Here is a 20,606-nt window from a genome sequence, read left to right on the forward strand (position 1 = left end):
AACACAGTAAGTTACTGTACTACACAATAACTAGAAGATAAATTCCTATTATAACTTACTCCAGTAGAGTATCCACTTATATACTAATAGAATACCAAATGCCTTAAGTTTACAATAATTTATACCATAAATTAAGAATTTATAATTAAATATTTACACTATTTTTAAACTAGTAATAAAAATTAGGAAAAATAGGTCATCATTAAAAATATTATTTTAAATTTTTCAATGTGTATGTGTGTTTGATCCCATGAAGAAAAAAGTGTTCATATCATTTCCGTATGAATGAAATTTATTTCCTAGGTAAAAAGGGCACCAAACCTGGTTTTTGGACTGCTGCGTCTTATCTCTGTGTGGGTGTGCCTCTCGGTTGGATGACAAAGCAGGGTCTTGCTGAACGGCTCCCACTGGAGTAGGCTACAAGACAGTAACAGGGGCTAGTAATACACTCTACTTCAGAATGTTTTTTCATTTTACTGTCAAGGTGACGCACAGAGGGGTTACAGTTGTATACATAAGGTAGTGAGCACATTTCTTGTTGAACACTGTTATCCTTCCCTTGTTTTTCTCCCACTTTCCCTCCCCACCAGCTCCCTCTTCTCTCCCCCAAGATATAAAGTTCATTTCCAACATACGGTTTTTTGAGTATCACTTTTGCCACCCTTTGTCCTTTGTCTCACCATTTTGTTCCCCTTCCCTTTCCCAAATCAGATAAATATATATACAAGACACAGGGTAGAGCTCCCCTATGACCCAGCAATCCCACTCCTGGGCATTTTCCCAAGTGACCACAAATGAGGCCATACTAAAGCTACCAGTACAACTATGTTCACTGCAGCACTATTAACCACAGTAAGATATGGAACCAATCCAAATGCCCCTTAGTAGGTGAATGGATTAAGAAAATGCAGTATGTATACACAATGGAAATATACACTCATTGCTTCCATCAGAAAGAATGACATTGCCCCATTTGTAAGGAAATGGAAAGACTTAGAAAAAGTAATATTAAGTAAGCCAAACCAAAAGAAACCGAGGCCCCATGGTTTCTTTGTAGTAATTAGTATTGAGTCTAGGACAGTCCTAGCAGAGGCTCACAACAGCTCAAAAGCTATGTACATATGACCATATAAGATGATGCTAATCAAAATGAACTCAAAGATATGAAAACAAGAGGTTTTTCTTTGTTGTTTTTAATGCACTGTGTGCAGTTTGTCTTTCTTTCTTTCTTTTCTTTTCTTTCTTTCTCCTTTGGTTTATCCTCTGCTGTCAATTGTATTTGATTCTGGTACCATATGTCTTATATACATGTTAATCAGAAATCTTTTTTAAAATCATTTCTCTAGGGCTGGGATGTAGCTCAGTGGCAAAGCGCTTGCCTAGCAAGTGCAACGTCCTGGGTTCGATCCCCAGTACCAAAAAAGAAAAGACAAAAAAAAAAAAAAAAAAATACAGTTAAAATCATTTCTCTAGTTGCTTAAAATGATCAAGGAAAAATATTAAAAGTTGTTAAATAAATTATGGCTCTGGAAAACAGTATTATTCTCAAAATATACTATTTAAAAGTGTTTTTAAACACTTTTTTAAAAGTATAGCTCATGTCTGTAATCCTAGCTACTCAGGAGGTGAGATCTGAGGATCATGGCTCAATGCCTGCCTAATATTTAAATATTTAAAATATTTTTATAAATATAAAAAGCCTTGTAAGCCTCTTCCTACTTTTAGGTTCTTATCAAAAATAATTTTTAATGTCTCTCATTTCCAAAGCTAATTTATGAACAGAACCTGTCATTCTAATAAAATTGAAGAAATAAATTTAATAAACAAAACTACACATATCTAATATTTTGACTCAGAGATTTATAAAAAAGCACATTTTATTAGATAGTACATATTTAATCATGAGAATATCATACAAAAATAATATACTTGATCTTAAGAATCAAATTGGGATGAGAACTCCAAAAGAACCTATTATTCTAATAAGGAGAGTCAACAAAATTCAAGTAACAATAGCTTGACACCACCTGAAGAAATCTCTCAAAATAGGAAGATGAATCCTTTAAACTAATACAAATAAATACATATCAGGTCTCAACTCTTCTCAACAAATAACATAAAAATCATCTTCTATTATACAGCAGAGTACTCACCAACTGTTTACCAATCCAGTCATATTCATAATCAAACATATATCCTTTTCGATCAAACAAGTCAGTAAAAAGTTTTCTTAGGTAATCATAGTCTGGCTTTTCAAAAAAATCTAGCCTTCTTACATAACGAAGATATGTTGCCATTTCTTCTAGAAAGAAAATAAAAATTACTCTGACTACACTTCTCTATAATAAATAGTTATTGTCTCAAAGCACAATGTACTACAAAAACATGAAAAAACAAACTATTTCAACTTAAAATCTTTGAAGTTCAATTACAACAAAATTTCCCCTTTTAGAAGAAAACAAAGGAGGAAAGAACATAAAGACAAAAAAGGTAAAGCTTAGTTTAACCACTATTTTTGCTGCTTATTAGCAAAGACTAAAGTTTTATAAAATTATTTTTAATAGATATCCTGGACAGTACTAAAGTTTAATTAGCAGTTCAATGATGCATGATTATTAAATCACATTCAGTGCATAAGTTTTACTAAAGTATTTACTAAAAATATCAGTGGGAATTGATTTATGTGACAGCATAAGTACTGGTTTGTTGGATTTCCTTTAAAGTCAGCAATATACATTAACTCAGCAATAGCAAATGCCTAAACTTAACTATGACCATTATTTTAACCAAATGAACTTTCAAAATAAACCTAAAATAGTTCTCAAAAATATAACCCAGGAACACTTTTGATGTCTTCTCTTAATATCTGGTCAAATGGTGAACAACTAATTGGTAATAGACAAATCTCTGCACACCATGGCATTTCCCAAATCTAATAAATACATCCTTTCTTTTTAAATACTTCCAAAAGAAAAAGAAAGGGAAAAAGAAAAAAATAGACAAAATGGTGAGCTATTAGTCACAGCATTCCTCCCTCAGGGCACACAAGTTTGCTGACAATGAAGAATTAGCAAGGGCTGGGAAGGTGGCTCGGTGGTAGAGTGCTTGCCTAGCATGCAAGAAGCCCTGGGTTTGATTCCTCAGTACCACATAACAGAAAAAACCAGAGTGGTGGCAGAGTGCTAGCCTAGAGCAAAAGAAGCTCAGGGACAGTGCTCAGAGTTCAAGCCCCAGGAATGGTTAAAAAAAAGAATTTGCAAACTTTAACAAAGAGCTACCTCAGATTACACTGATATTATTACAGCATGATAAGGGAGAACCAGAAACAAGAAGTCAATCTTGTATCTTCAAATCCAGTTCTCTTTTTCCGTTTTTCTGCTGCACAAATCACAGCAGGTATCCTAATTTATTAACAAAATTATTCTTATTCTTTAATTGACTTCGAAAACGTCAATATTTTTTTGGTGGGGCTGGAGTTTGAGCTAAGGTCCTCGCGCTCGTGACGCAAGCACTCTATCATGGAAGCCATGTCCTCAGCCCTGTGTGTTTCTTTTCACCAAGATGTCAGTTTGGCCTGTGCCGGCCTCAGGTCACAAGTTTCCTAGCTACACGCCCAAATAACCGAGATGGTAGACGTGAAACAACACGCCCCACTTAGTTGTTGCATGTGGCCCCACTAACGCTTTGCTCAGCTGGTCCTAAACCATGACTCTCCAGAACGACAGCTACGTATTGTTATTCCTAGAATAAGTAAAATTCACTGATTGAGAGTTGCTATATGCCTCCCTGAAAACAAAATGTTTTCACAAATGTGTACAGTTCTCCAATGTAAATCTAGCCCAAAATTAGTGAGGTCAGGAAGATTTTACTGTACTTTGAACCTCTTCTTTTGAAGCTGACTTTGAGAGCCAAATGACTCACATTGTACTAAACTTAATAGTTGGTATTCTTGGGGCTGGGAAGGTGGCTCAGTGGTAGAGCGCTTGCCTTGCATGCCTAAGGCCCTGGGTTCCATTCCTCAGCACCACATAAGCAAAAAGAAAAAAGCCGGAAGTGGTGCTGTGGCCCAAGAGGTAGAGCGCTAGCCTTGAGCTGAAGAGCTGAGGGACAGCGCCCAGGCCCAGAGTTCAGGCCCCACGACTGGACCCAAAAAAAATAATAAAAAATAAAATTTAAAAAAATGTGTTATTGGGCTGAGGATGGAAGCACATGCCTATAATCCCAGCTACACAAGAGGCAGGGATGGGAGGGAACAGGGTTCACAGCCAGTGCAGACAAAAATGTTAGTGAGACCTTATCTCAAAACCCCCCAGGCATGATGGTTTATACCTGTAATCCCAGCTACAAAACAGGTGCAGACAGGTGGATCACTATCTAAGGATGGCTGTGTGAAAAACTGCAAGCTGAAAACTAAAGATAAAAGGGCTAGGGTGTAGTACAACTAGTAGAGTGCTTATCTAGCAACTGCAAAACCTAGAGTTCAAACTATAGTACTATCAACACAAAAAGGTCACTGAAGAAGGTATAACTTCAGCTAGGACTGGGCTAACATTATTATTTTTTTTGGGGGGGGGGTCCGGTCGTGGGGCCTGAACTCTGGGCCTGAGCGCTGTCCCTCAGCTCTTCAGTTCAAGGCTAGCGCTCTACCATTTGAGCCACAGCACCACTTCCAGCTTTTTTCTTTTTGCTTATGTGGTGCTGAGGAATGGAACCCAGGGCCTCATGCATGCAAGGCAAGCGCTCTACCACTGAGCCACCTTCCCAGCCCCTGGGCTAACATTATTAAAGGATGGAATTTTCATCTAATACCACCATGTAAAACACATTTTTAAAGTCTTCACGTTAAAGTATAAAAATATTTATAAATTGAAGTAATAAATAGCAGCAGTTATCAGTTTGGCATTATTCATTACCTGGAAAATTTTCACATAACACTTCTATCGGGGTTGCTCGTTTTGTATCGCCAATTTTCTGATACCTCTCTTTTAGTGTGTCTGCCTAAAATAGGAAAAAGAAACATCCCTGAGAATATGATAAGTCAAAAATAATTAGTTAGAATAGGTAATTTAAGTATATAAGACTTAATTAAATTAAATAAGGAAACACAAAAACAAATACCTTTAAGCCTTGCCAAGGAAGACTGCCTCTCAGAAAGTACATGAACATATGACCTAAAGCTTCTAAATCATCTCTTCTACTTTGCTCTGAAACAGAAGATACATAAATTTCACTGCTCTCTACCAGTTAAAGTTAGAAAAGAAAACTGATTCTTTTTCAAAATTTATTTCCCAAAGTTCAATATATAAATGAAAATATAGGTCCTTTGCATACAAGTGAGAAAATTATGACTAAACTAAATCATAACTGCATTTTTTACATATTAAGCATGATTAAATATACTATTATAATAATGTAAACGCTACTACAGATTTTCTTATCTACTCAGATATATATTCATGGAAATACAGGCGAAGGGAAAAAAGATTCCAGTGATAAAGCAGTCTTTGTGGAATACAGCTCCATTTTAAAGACTTAGAGCACAACATATTAAAGCTCCCAAGAAGCATTTGAGTTTTAAATTATTTAGTTAACTTTATTAAATGATCCATTACATGAAGTTATGAAAGCATAAAACTTCCAATCACATTTTCCCCATCAACACTGAGAACAATTAGTATTGTGTATATTTCAAGAAACCTTGATGGGTGACATTGATCAAAATGCATTATATTCATAAATTGCTTCGATGAATGAAACTCCTTTGTATAACTACACCAAGATAATAAAAATATTTTTTAAAAAACGGATGTTTGACACATACCAATAGTGATAATCCTTCCATTATCACCAAAAATTAAGACTAAAACAAATCGTAATTTTCAAGTTATTTCTGTTTATCAACGAAATGTCATGTAACACATAACTGACTAATTATCACAAACTAAGTAAGGTTCAGAGAAGATCCTTATAAATATTTATTACGAGAGGTGACACTAAGCAAAAGGAAAGAAATGTACATATCACCCAATGTGGAAGAAATAACAGTCTAGTCAAAGCTCACAGAACTCATAAACTTTATAGACCACAATAAAGACAATTTGCCCCATGAAGGTTAGAATGTGTTTGTGACTTAGTAACTAAGTATCACCATCTCACAATAGTGTGAAATTAGTGAAATTTATGTAATCACTTAATCACAATAAAAACTGCTATAAAAAGAGGTATTTTAATTTTTGTCAATGAAGTTAAATTTGCATTTTTTGATCTTTTAAGTTATAATTCAGAATGTTGAGTAACAATTAAAGGAAAAAACAACAGATTACTAAATGGTGTTTGTATAAAAGATGTTTACCCCAGGTGCTGCTTGAAGAAAAGCAAACTTCTCAAGGAAAGGATCAGAATTAGGGTGAAGCGGTCAGAAAGCATTTAAAATTTTACCATGGACTCTCCTAACAATGTGCCAGAGTTCAAAGATACATGTGTGTGTTCTTTACTAATATCCTTCACACAAGGCTGCAGATTGTTTATTATCGTCAAAAGCATGTGTAGTGGCTACACAGAGCAGTCTTTATGTATGCTAGGTCCTACTGTCGTAAAACAAAAATTTTGGAGGGGAAAAAAAAAATCCTACTTCTAGACTCCAGTTGAAAATTAGAATGATCTGAGCTTTTCAAACTGAAATCCTACTGCCGGTGACGGATTCCTTGGATATGAAACCAAGTGGAGGCCTGTGCCTCAAAAGCTTAATAGATGATATTGAAGTTTATTGAGGTTCAACAATCATTGAAAAGAAACTCCTTTCACTAAAGGATAATTTGTCTATAATCAAATACTCTCACAATAGCATGAAATCTGGTAAATTTTGACATCATTTGTACACGGCTCCCACCACCATCAGGAAGCATCTCTAATATATGTCCAAATAATCTGGCTGGTAGTCTCCTTTTCCACTGAGACTTTTTACGGTACCACACAGTACAGACTCATTTCTGAATTCTCTCACCCCGTATGTTTCTATGATTCACCCATGGCACTCCATGTATCAGTAGTTCATTATTTTTTATTGCTGAATAGCAAGGCATAATATGTTAATCTTCCTACTGAAAGATACTTATAGTTTCCAATTTGGAGCTACTGGAGGAAGAGCACTTTGAATATTTTTATACGTCTTTTTATGAATATACACTTTTATTTTTCTTGACTATAAATTTTTAGAAATTACATCATGGAATCACATGACAAGTGTAAATGTATCTTTGTAAGAGAGTCTTAAATGTTTTCAAAAAGGCTCGTGTGTATCCCTTTTCACATTCTCAGCAGCAATGTACAAGAGTTCCAGTTACTTCAAAACCTGTCCAGTATATGGTTGATTTCTTAAACTTTAGCCATGCGGACCGCTAAGTATTATTTAATTTGTATCTCACTAGGGACTGATGTTTAAATGCACTTTATGTGCTAGTAATCTCGCATACATCTTTGTGAAATATTTGTTCAAATGCTTTGTCCATTTTTGTTAGAACTGAGTACTTGTCAAAGTTGTGAAAGTGCCTGGCGTATTCTGAATACAGGTCATTTTCAGATATATATTTTGTAAATACTTCCTTCGTCTGACACCACAGCTTGTTTTTGTTGTTTTCTTAATAAAAAACAAAGTTTCATACTTTGAAGAACTCCAATTTACAGGGAATAGTCAGGAATCTGATTCTTAAAAACACTGCAAAATTTGGGCTGGGAAGGTAGCTCAGTGGTAGAGCGCTTGCCTTGCATTCATGAGGTCCTGGATCCGATTCCTAAGCACCACATAAGCAGAAAAAGCCAGAAGTGGCGCTGTGGCTCAAGTGGTAGAGCGCTAGCCTTGAGCTGAAGAGCTGAGGGACAGCGCCCAGGCCCAGAGTTCAGGCCCCACGACTGACTCCCCACTCCCAAAAAAAACAATTTTTTTTCTATTTTTTTCTTTTTAAGCTTTATAGTTTTGGTTCTTACATTTACATATATTTTGCACTGTGAAGTAACTTATTTTTGGTTCTAGAGCAGGATAAAAGTTCAGATTCTTTCCAATATAGATATGCAATATTCTCATACTGTTTCTTGACAAGATTCTTTCCCCTTGCATACCTTGCATTCTCAAAAATAATGCATAGATGTTTTTCAATCTACTATCTATTTCTAGACTATATATTGACATACCTATCTATGCTGACTCAAAATAAATAAAAAACAAAATAATCATGAAGAAATCAATGGCCAATAAAACAGAAAATCAACAGAAAAATAGTAACAAAAGCTGATAAAATCTTTAATCCTCTTAGTATGCTAAAAGAAGCATGTATTACCAATAACGGGAACAATAGAGGGGCTAACAGAACAAATCCTATAGCCATTCAGAGAACAGGTACAGTATATTTTATGAATATTACACCCATAAATTCAACAACTAGGACATAATACAGAAAAGCTTTGAAAGGTATTAATAATCTAAACACTGTTGCCGAGCACCAGTGGCTCACATTTGTAATCCTAACCACTGACAAGGCTGAGATCTGATGATCATGGTTCTAAAACTGCCCTGGCAAGAAGTGCCAGGAGACTTTTATCTCCAATTAAGCACCAAAAAAGCCAGAAGTGGATCCATCACTCATGTGATAGAGCACTAACCTTGAGCCAAAAAAGGTCAGGGACAGTGTCTAGGCCCTGAGTTCAAACCCCAGGACCAGCACCAAAATAAATTAATAAATAAGTAAATGGCAATGTTAATAGCTCCGTATCAACTGAAGAAATTTAATTTTAAATTTAGAGCCTTCCCCAAATACAACGGCTAGATGATATCACATGCGAATTACATCAAACAAGAAAAAAATACAAATTCTACATACTCTTAAGAACAGTCATTCCCATCTTACTACCTTGTTACAAAAAAACAAAGACAATACAACAAGTAACAGAAGTATAGGAAATATTCCTGATAAAGTAATGAAGTAATATACTGTAACTAAATAAAGTTAATGCTTAGAATGTAAGGTTAGTTAACTTTCAAAAGCAAATCAATGTAAGTCATATTAATAGAGTTTTTTAAAACATGTAAATCACAGGATCATCTTAGATATAAAAAATATCATAACAAAAATCCAACATGCATTCCCATAAGAAAACTCTGTAAATAAGAAATTTAAAAACATTATTTCTAACAAAGGACAACTATGGAAGAACTACAACATAATTTTTGAATAGTGAAAGTTACCTGGTGATCAAGATTTTAAAAAAAGCTCTACTCTTCTCATCCTTCTATTTAATATAGAATTGTACAAACAGATCTTTCACTACAAAAAATGCTGTGAAAACAAACATCATAATGTATGCAAACTGGAGAGTAAAACTATTTTTCTTTGCCAATGATTTGATACAGAAATTTGAAAGTAATCTACAAAATGTCTATTAAGAACTAGTGAGTTTTAACAATTACAAGGCACATGATCAATATATAAAATCAACCAGATTTTTATATTAGCAATGAACAATAAGGAAGTGAATTTTAAAGCCATAATCCTTACAACAGCATTACACAACAAGAAATATGTAAAGATATGTACACATATGAGATCTACGTTTTATAAAATACACTTTCAAAGACTAAAATATATTAAAAAAATATACTGAGCTCTACAGTAGGACTCATTACTTAGGAGACAAACTCAGAGTAAAAGGCAATTCCTATTGAATTCCATCCAAGGAAAGGGGCCTTTAATTATCACACTGACAACTAAGAATAATCATAAGATAATTTTACCCATATGGCTCTAACAGATGTCTAACAGTATTACCCTCATAACCTACACAGCATTTAAAAATTCAAGCCATAAATATGAAGACGTAAAATAAACCCACCATTGAAATTCAATCCAAAATATAATTTTCCCTCATAATTCTTTTGTGTTTTTTCACAACTGACACATCTGGAAATAAATCTTGCTATGCAGCAAGTAGCAAAAGTCACAGGAAGGTTTTCTGAAGACTAATATTTCTTTTACGTGAGAAAGATCTCTTAAAGGTTCAAATTCTTTTTTTTTTTTTTTTTTTGGGTCCGGTCGTGGGGCCTGAACTCTGGGCCTGGGCGCTGTCCCTCAGCTCTTCAGCTCAAGGCTAGCGCTCTACCACTTGAGCCACAGCGCCACTTCCGGCTTTTTTCTTTTTGCTTATGTGGTGCTGAGGAATCGAACCCAGGGCCTCAGGCATGCAAGGCAAGCGCTTTAACCACTGAGCCACCTTCTCAGCCCCCAAATTCTTTTAAAAAAAGGTTTTTTTTTTAATCCATATGAAAGTTATATAATTGAAAATACATGCTTTACATAAAATTTCTTTGTAAAAATGGGTAAGAGGCGATTAGAGAGGAAGGGAAAAATATAAGGGATAGAGGGGGACATGCATACACATGTAAGTAATATAATAAAACCCAGTGTAAACAGTTTTTTAATAAGAAAGGAGAATCAGGAGGAAGCTAAGGTAGGGCATCTGATATAATGTCAGTCTCAAAAAGAAACAATACTTACAAATCCATGTAGCATTCTGAAACCAGATCTTTATTTTAAAAAATAATTAAAACAAAGTATCAAAGAATTAATTAGTGGGGCTCTGGTGGCTCAAACCTGTAATCCTAGTTACTCAGGAGGCTGAGATCTGAGGATCATGGTTCAAAGCCAGCCTGAGCAGGAAAGGCTATGAGACTCTTATCTCCAATAAACCACTAGAATACCGGAAGTGGCGCTGTGGCTAACACAGTAGAGCGCTCACCTTGAGCTGAAGAGCACAGGGACAGTGCCCAAGTCCAGAGTTCAAGCCCAGCAACCAATCTCCGCCCTCCCACAAAAAAAAAAAAAAAAAAGAATTAACCAGGCTTTCAAAGTAACCATCAAAGAAGCCAGGTATACAGGGTTGCACATCTCTAATCCCAGCATTTTATAGAGGCAGTCAGGAGAAACAGACTGAGTTCCAGGTCAGATGGACTACCTAAGGGAAGGTTGTTTCAAAAAGTCAAAAAAAAAGAGGGAGGGAAGGAGGGAGGGATTGCCAAGGAGTTAGAAATAAGAGTTCTGGAAGAGAGCACTTGTCTAATAGGACAACAAAACCAAACAAATATACAAATAAATAAAAGAAATAATCACAAAAGCTCAAGCAAAACAAGGCTGATGTCAGGTACATGAATATACAATGACACTAAAAGAATCCTAATTCCTCTTTTTTCCTTCTTCTGCCCTCCAGACTCCTCACAGTGCTGTGCCCTCTATTCAAAACACCAGAAAATACTCTATGTTCAAGACATCAAAAACTCATAGCATGTAGTGGACCAAAACTCGTATTACTTTATCTTATTCTCAATGTATTTTAAAATAGAAATCCATGTAATCTGGCAAGTATTTCTCTATTAATACTACATATCTAAACTAGATAATTTGAAGGGATGAGGGTGGAGAATAATGCAAGGGGTGACATAGATCACAATGTACTAAAAACCAACATGTTAAACTGAAACAACTTTGAACAACTTAAAGATAATAAAATACATTTTAAAATTAAAAATATTGCCCATCTACCCAATCTTCATTAAAATTGAAGAGCTTTAAAAGTAAAGAAAAACTAAACCTTTTATTGTTTGCTGTACTTGCCAAAGAAATTTTTGGCTCCTTCTTGAAAAAGTAAAGAGAATGTTACAAGAGTTAGTGCTATTTCCATAGTTCTGAGGGCTTTCCCAACAAGGACAAACATATCACTCACTTTTGCCATTTCTACAAATAGAATGCTGCTGCATTCACCATTGTTCAGATAAAGAACATTAGGCCATAGGAAGTTGTGACTTCATATCACACAATAAAACAGTGGTGAACCCTTGTTAGCTACAATAAAATAGTCTGTTAACTCCCATGAAATGAAAATTTCTCACAGACACTGTCAAATAAGGTGTGCTGTTTTTAATAAAGGGTACAACCCTGACAATTCTGCATCTAGCCATTCATATTTTAAATCCACCAGGAAAGTTTGCTCCTGAAATACACTCACCAAAAATATTATCTCAAGCATGTTTAATAAAGAAATCAAGACGGCACTTCTGTTCACTGCTCAGATGACACATTACTGATGACATGCTACTGTTTCCAAACTGGGTAGATTTACAGAAGGTTTGGAAATTCGTGTGGTAACTTTTAATTGCTCTACTGTTCACCAACACAGCTTGAGATGAACAGGATTCAGTGTGTCTCCTCACTGTAGAAACTTGTGTTAGTATTGTCCAGTTACTGTCTTGGGATGACCTTGAGTTCTTGATTATACCTATGCTTATACAAACCTTGGCAAGTTAACTATAGGGTAGCTTACAGATTTTCACAGCTCCAGAAAGCGTGGGCCTCATACCCATCCTTCAGAACCTACTTAATGAATGAGAAGCTGAAAGCCAAGCAGCTTTTGCCAACAGAATAAAATAACTCTGTGAGAACTTGGGTCACTAGAGACCATATTTTGGAATCAAACTGCCCTATAGAAAAGAATTAGTATCTGATACCAATCATCATGTTAATTCAAATCTAACTGACTTAAAAAAAATAAAAATTCTGAAGTTCACTTGTGAATTATCTCCAATTTGACTTGGTTGAATGAAGTGATTGGAATTCATCAGCTCTGTCTTTCCTTGCTGTCATAGTGAATTAGCGGATGATGTGAAACAGAGAGGCTGACTGGCCATCACTGAGAATAGGCCACTGCTGGAGGGCCAACTAGGTGTGGAATTTTTTGCATGAGACCCTAAATTCTTTATGTTTGCTTTATTATGCTTGTAGATCACAAAGCTGCCCGTGTGTGTGTGTGTGTGTGTGTGTGTGTGTGTGTGTGTGTGTGTGTGTGTGTGTGTGTGTGTGTGTCCTTGTCATTCGAAAGTTAAACATAAATGGTTTAGACTAACTTATTGTACAAATTCTCCATTTGGAAGACACTGAGACCTGACTAGTGAAAGACATGTTTTCCTGAATTATGATGACCTGCTCCCACATCTCACATGAAAGGGAAATATGGAAACTCAGGGTCATTATACTAGAGGTCTTGGTCTTTATTTGCTTAACTTTGACTATAATCATGTCATTCAGACACTTTAAGTGGGGGGTGTATCTGGCTGCTAAACTTAGCAATTTAAATGGAACTTTTCACATCTTTCAAAATTTCTCTCATAAGAAAATTACCTTTATTGTCTCCTTCTTAAGCAATGGCTTTACTGTTTTAATACTACAGTTTTGTCTTTCAAATGACTTGTAGAAACTACCAGTATAAGCTGGGCACCGGTGGCTCACACCTGTAACCTTAACTATTCAAGAGGCTAAAGATCCCAGCACCATGGTCTGAAGTCAGCCCGGCAGGAAATTCTGTGAGACTCCTCTCCAATTAACCACCAGAAATCCCGAAGTGGAGTTGTGGCTTAAAGTGTTAGAGCATTAACTTTGAGTGAATAAGTTCAGGGATAGTATCTAAGACCTGAGTTCAAACCCTGTGATGGAGAAAAAAAGAAGAAAAAGAAACTACAGGGGTAAAACCATATGGATTTCCTAGTCTTTACCTGGCTTTGCTTCAGCAATGTGAGCATCATCTTGACCTTGTTGCAGTATATAGTAGCTTTTCAAACAGAAGTTTCATTGCTAAGTTTTTGGTATGGGTGGTGCTGGAATATCTGAAATATTTGCTTTCCTACTTCAGAGATGTAAGGTAGTATATCAAATTGAAGGGTTTGATGAAGGAAACAGTATGTAAGAAAGACTGCGTATACTACTCAGTTCTAAAGCTCTCTCTAGCTAGCACCCAACTACCAGTGCATGTGCCAGTTCCCAGTCACTCTTTGCAGTTGTATCACATTGCTTTTACAAGAATCTCTAAGATCACACCAATTGTGAGTAAGATAATCAAGCAAGAGAGCTAAAGGCCCTGTGTTCAAGTCCAAGTCACAGTGCATATGTGCGCACATACACATATAATCCACTTTGCACAAGAAACAATTGTATAAAACAAAAACAATCTGTAAGAATGCCACAGACCTTTTTCATAATAGTAAAAAAAAAAACTATTAACTCAAATATCTGCCCACATTAGAACTTATAAACAATTGTGGCATTGTAGAGTAACAAAGACATCACACTAAGCAGGAAGTCAGATGGATGATCCCAGTCACTTGGCAACTCTGAAGCTCTTTTCTTGCTACCCTGGACTTCTGAAAAGGACTATGTCAATAGTACTAGGAAGAGTTCGAACTGATGACAAGAAACAAACGTAAATGGGAAAAGACTTATAGATACCTTTGGGGGCACACTATTTTGTAGTGACAGATGAAAAGTCAGGTATGTCAGTATAAACTTAAAAGCATTTAATAGAAAAATATTAATACATGTGTAAACATGCATGTACCTTTATAGGTATATTTCTTTGTTTGTCAATATATACACATACACATTTCCTAGTTCTGGATTCAGGGCCTCGCTGCAATAACAAACCATTGCAAGAACATACCAGTGGCTAAAACTTGCTTTTTAAATATTAACATTATTCAATAAAAGGACGTATGACTTCTGCTATGTGGCTGGAACAGAGAAACTACAAGATCAATTTGGAAGAACTTGCAATCAGAAAGTAAAAAGTACTCAAACATTAAGAACATGTCACATGGAATCTAATGGGAGAAACAAGTGGTGACCAAACCTGAGACCCTTTGAGCATATGCATTGAGCAGAAATCAACAATTAGGGGTAAAAGGAAGCGTGTGTGCTAATGTTAGAACATAAAAATGTGTTAAAAAATGACAGAAAATCACTAACAGAAAGACCCTTAATGGAAAAAGTCAGCAACAGACACTACCCTAAACAAATGATCAAAGAAGCTTGGAATTAATTACATCATGCAGCCCTTGACATACTGCAATAAGCATATCCACTTTATGCTGACCATGTATCCCAAAACATGATCAAGAAGAATAAGTGACTGGAACTGAGAAGAAAATAAGACTGTGCTGCTCCTCAAAAATAAGGTCATGAACTATAAAGAAACACTGAAGGCCAGGTGCTAGTGGCTCACACCTATAATCCTAGCTACTCAGGAGGCTGAGATCTGAGGATCAGGGTTCAAAGCCAGCCTGGACAGGCAACCACTCAGAAAAACTGGATGTGGCCTTGTGGCTCAAGTGGTAGAGCACTAGCCTTGAGCTGAAGAGTTGAGGGACAGTGCCCAGGCCCAGAGTTCAGGCCCCACAACCGACAAAAAAAAAGAAAAAAGAAACACTGAGTAACTTTTCCAGGTGAAAAATAGACTAATGCTATACAATAAGCAAATATATGTGATCCTTAGAACCTGGCCCAAGCTATAAAAAGTCTGTGAGGATGGCATTATTTTACATTTTTACAAATAAGGAACTCTCTGTATAAAAAAAAAAAAAAAAAAAAAAAAAGTTTAGCCAGGCACAGTGGCTCATGCCTATAATCCTAGCTACTCAGGTGGCTGAGATCTGAAGATCACAGTTCAAAGACAGCCCAGGCAGGAAAGTAGTCCATGAGACTCTTATCTCCAATAACCACCAGAAAACTGGAAGTGGTGCTATAGCTCAAGTGGTAGAGCTCTAGCCTTGAGCAGAAGAGCTGAGGGACAGTGCTCAGGTCCAGAGTTCAAGCCCCATGACCAACAAAGAAAAAAGAAAAAAGTTTATAGTTTGCCCACTGAAGTCTTACAGCAAGGATACACTTAAGCTAGAAGCCAGTTCTGCCTTTGCCTCATATCCGCTTAATAGAAATCATCAAGTGTAGCCCTCTAACTGTATCAAGATGAATACTCCAAGTTATTACTGGAAGAAAAAAAGATACAGTGAACAGAAGGACAGCAGTCACTTATTTATAGTTTAGCAATTTATAGTATTAATATAAATGGAAGTAACCTCTAGATATGTGAAAACTAAAACCATTGTACAAGCTATTGTACTCTACAATTCCAAATAGAAACTCACATTGGCAGCATGCTCAATGCCAACCTCCACACTTACAAAACATACACATACCTTTTCCTAAATGTGTGTTTATGCTCATGTATCTAGCTGTTCCTGTAAGGCTCTTGTGTTCTCTGTAGGGTATATGTTTCTTCGTCTCAGGATCGATATATTCCTTTGCCAAACCAAAATCTATAATGTGAATAACTTGCTGGGTTTTGTTTCCTGGTCGTCCTATTAAGAAGTTCTCAGGTTTTACATCTCTGTAGATCAGGTTCTTTGAATGGACATATTCCATACGAGAAATCTTGGTTTAAGAGAAACAACAGAAATTTTATTTTAGGTTCAACTAGCAAAAGAAATCACAATAAAGGCAAGGCAAAATTTCCACAATGAATATAAAAAAGAAAAAAAATCAGAAACTGTTTCAACCCTTCATACTAGTCTATAGCTCCTCATACGTATGTGTGTGTGTATCCAATTCCCACCTAAACTATGTCTTTACATATAATTTCATGAAGTTATGGTACATGGTTTAATATGATCAACATTTTCAAAGGATGGTAGCTCATGAAGTCAAAAACCTTTGAAGTAAAACATAAATGGATATACTCATAAAGTTTCATATTACTTTAGATCAGTAGTCAAACAACTTAGATCAGTAGTCAAACAATTTAAAAGTTTAAGATGTTAAGATGTTAAAAATGACTAACACCATCCTGCAGTATTTATTTTGTTATTTAACTTAATTTTTTCCTAGGTATTGAACACTTAAAAATAGGATCTTAAAATTGGAAAGTTTTGGCATCTAACTAATAATAATGGAGACCTATATTAATCACTTACAAATTCTCAAATAGTGTTCATCATCCAAGTATCATAAAATAGAGTATTAAAAATCAGAACACAGTCGAGCCGTGGTAGCTACTATCTGTAAATCCTACTAGTTACTCAGGAGGGTGAGATATGAGGTTCATGGTTCAAAGTCAGCCTGGGTAGCAAAATCCATGAGACTTTTACCTCTAATTAACTATCAAAAGGCAGAATTAGAGTTGTGGCTAAAGTGATAGATGTGCTAGCCTTGAGCAAAAAAGCTCAAGGATGTGCCAAAGCCCTGAGTTCAAGCCCCAGGAGTGACACAAAAACAATCAAATAAACAAATAAACAAAAATTAGAAAGCTGCTTCAACTACTTGCAATAATGATTAATAATACAATATAAACACAAAGTTATATAAGTCACTATGATTTCCTTATTAACAAACTTTACGTTATATATAATATTCAATAACCTATGCTTTCACCAATTATATAAGCATTTTCCAAGTTATGAAACATTCTTTTAATACATGTTTAATAGCTGCATATTATTTTAGGCTAGTAATAATTTAACCAACTTATCCTGTTAATCTCCACATTTGCATTCTTTGCCCCTTTTTTTAAATTATATCTGTCCTTGTACAAAATACTTTTAAGTACATCTGAATACTTTCATAAGATGAATAGAAGTGTAATTAATGGTTTGATGAATAAAATCAATTTTAAGACTTCTACAACATAGTCATATTGGCATTCATGTCAAACCTCTCCTAAAACTATTCTCTAAGCTAGGCTTGATTATGTTTACCTATAATCCCAGCACTTAAACTACAGTAGAACTAAGAGTTCAAGGCTAACCTTGGCTACCTAGCAAGGTCCTGGCTAGCAAGACATAGTAAGACACAGTCTAAAAAAAAAGTAAATAAATAAAGCCTCTAAGTTGTTTTCTCATAGATCCACTGAAATTTAATGATTTTAAGATTTGTTGTTTCTATTTTGTAAAAATTGAGCTACATAGCTTGGGGGTGAGGACTGGGGGAGGGGGGGGGGTGGGAAAATGATGGAGGTGGTGACCTTGGTCAAGATGCAATGTACTCGCAAACTGATTTATAGAATTGTATCCTCTTTATACAACTACGTAAACAAAAAGGATTATGTTTCTGAGGGTTCTCTTTTAAAGAAAAGAGTCATAGAAAAAAACAAAGTGAACAGTCTTTAGAAACATTCAGTTCTTCAAGCAGTTATGATACTAATTTTCATATAAATAAAATATATTTGACACATTATAAGTTATATGTATCTTATGATGCATATATAAACATCAGAAACATTTGTATTAGGCAGGTCAAAAGCTCTGCAGGATGTCATAAAACTTTAATAGAGCTATTAACTTCAACTTGTGACCAATGAACCATGTATCACAGAACACTTCGCTTTACTCACCAGTTGTATAGCTATCATGAGAACTGTTTTAAGAGAAAACGTTCTGTCACACAAGTCGAACAAGTCTTCCAAACTGGGTCCCAGCAGCTCCAGCACCATAGCATTGTATTTACCACAAGGGCCAAAGTAGTAAACTTGAGGTATACCATCTAGGAGAAAAGAAAAGATCATTTAACAATTTCATCTTAAATATTTTCTCTATAGAAATTAGCAACTATGTTTAACATTTCTAGCTTTATGTTTCTAGCTCTATGTTTAACATAACTAGCTTTAACATTTCAAGAACTGGAGCAGTATTGTTATTTTCTTCCAGACATGCAATACGCCTTCCATGAGCAAACCTTGCCATTCCTCCACTTTCTCCCTGGTGTTCACACTGCAACTTGGTTATACACCTCTACTGTAGCTGCATTACTGAATGACAATGTAAAGAGTATTTTACTGTCTCTGTACCACTTTATATGCTGGACTTCTAGTTTTATTGTTTATTTTTCCATGGTCTAGAGAAATACTTAGCACATAGAAAAAATTCATTTTTATTGAACAAACAGCTGTTTGTCTGTGGTAGGCATGCTACTAAAGCTATCTTTAAGAATCCTCTATAAATAAATCTATTTCTTATTGAAAATATTGAATAAGGGGATGAGGGAAGAAGGAGGCAGACTGATCAGACTAATTAAGAGGTTATATCAATACTTGAGGTGAGAGATGAGGGTGGCCTGTATTTAATGGTAGCAGAAGAAATAAGAGTAGTGACATTTTAGAGATGTGTTAAATACAAAGCAGAGAGAATTTGCTGATAGACTGAATATAGTTGGGAGGCAAAGGGAAAAGTCATAACCCACACCAAGATGTAGGCTTGAGAAAGGATTAGATGTAAAAAAAAAAAAAAAAAAAGAATCCTCTATAGAGCTGGGAAGGTGGCTCAGTGGTAGAGTGCTTGCCTTGCATGCATGAGACCCTGGGCTCAGCACCACATAAGCAGAAAAAGCCAGAAGTGGCACTGTGGCTCAAGAGTGCTAGCCTTGAGCTGAAGAGCTGAAGGACAGCACCCAAGCCCAGAGTTCAGGCCCCATGACTGACAAAAAAAAAAAGAATCCCCTATAAAATCCCCTTCCTTTAAATATGGGCAAAATTCCTGGGATCTTACTCTTTGGCTACCTATATATGTATATATATATGTGTGTGTGTATGTTTCTATGCATATATACATAGACAAACACAAGCATCTACTCACACACATTTCTCCCTATCTATGCATACATATATATATATATATATATATATACTATTTATTTATACACATATACATGTGTTTGTGTGTGTGTATGTGTGTGTAATTAAGGCCCCTATCAGTAAGTCAATCAAAAGGCAGAGTAAGTGCTTTGGTGAATCTAACCTACTCAGACCCTTTTTAAAAAGAGGCTCTACATTTTCAAGGGTAGCTCAATAGTAGAGCACTTGCCTAACAAATGCAAAGCCTTCCTGAGTTCAAACCTTAGTGCTGAAGAAAAAAAAAAACACTACAAATTACATACTAGAAGCAACAAATGTGCTTTCCTATAGAGCCTTAAGCAAACCACCATGCTGTGAAGAATTGATGTGCCAGGATAGAAGCTTCTAGGAATTGTAGGCCTCGATCCTGTAACCATAACTCACTGAATGCTAGCAAGACCAGTGAACATGAAGATAGTCCAGGGAGATCCCAGGCTCATGCCTTGGCTTTGGCCTGGGGAGACATTCAATAGGGGACCTTGCTAGACCATATCTGGACTCCAGAGGCAGGGAAATTGTGAACTAATACAGCTTCTTCTTTTAAGATACTATATTAGTATAATTTCATTATGCACCCATACAAGTAAGACAAACCTCAAATATATCTGAGGTCATCTGTACTTGGCTTCCAATAAACTAACATATAAAAGATTACCTACCATATCTACATACTGCTTATGAAGAATTAAGTTACTCCATTAAAAACACCTATTTTATTTCTGGTTGATTTTTTTCCAGTAACTGTGGAAGAGAAGTAAGGTGTGGTGATACACACCTATAATCCTAGCATTAGGAAGGCTGAGGCAAGTAAATCTCAGATTTCAGGCCAAGTAGAATCAGTTAATTTTATCGAAATGAATTTCAGGAATTGGAAATGTGGTTTATTTGCGTGTTTGTTCTTTCCCCTGCTGTTGATGGTGAGGATAGCATTGTCTGTTTTTGCTTTTTGTATATTTTGTTTGTTTCTTGGGTTTTTTGTCTTGTCCTTTATCTATCTTTGAGAGTAAGGAGAGCTACAGAAACAGAGAAACAAAGGGCAAACAAATGAAGCAGTGGTACTCAGTAGACACTGCTGAAAATGA

At 35.7% G+C, this 20,606-nt stretch overlaps 1 protein-coding gene across 8 annotated transcripts in view; it reads right to left on the reverse strand.

The window, feature by feature from the left end:
* Csnk1g3 (casein kinase 1 gamma 3) overlaps positions 1-20,606 on the reverse strand; it is an 88,680-nt gene that overhangs the window by 23,757 nt on the left and 44,317 nt on the right. For 4 of the 8 annotated variants that reach the window (XM_042674362.1, XM_042674359.1, XM_042674357.1 and 1 more), the window contains exons 5-10: positions 18,250-18,398; positions 16,061-16,295; positions 5,119-5,204; positions 4,914-4,998; positions 2,154-2,299; positions 322-417 (exon numbers count right to left, since the gene is read on the reverse strand). In XM_042674362.1, coding sequence (XP_042530296.1) covers positions 322-417; positions 2,154-2,299; positions 4,914-4,998; positions 5,119-5,204; positions 16,061-16,295; positions 18,250-18,398 — 797 coding nt within the window. Of the gene's footprint in view, positions 1-321; positions 418-2,153; positions 2,303-4,913; positions 4,999-5,118; positions 5,205-16,060; positions 16,296-18,249; positions 18,399-20,606 lie in introns of all 8 variants that reach the window. The other 4 variants (XM_042674360.1, XM_042674358.1, XM_042674356.1 and 1 more) reach the window with 1 other exon arrangement.

The sequence above is a fragment of the Dipodomys spectabilis genome, unplaced genomic scaffold (genome assembly GCF_019054845.1).
Source record: "Dipodomys spectabilis isolate Male_0828 unplaced genomic scaffold, ASM1905484v1 ptg000019l, whole genome shotgun sequence".
In the NCBI taxonomy this organism is placed as follows: domain Eukaryota; kingdom Metazoa; phylum Chordata; class Mammalia; order Rodentia; family Heteromyidae; genus Dipodomys; species Dipodomys spectabilis.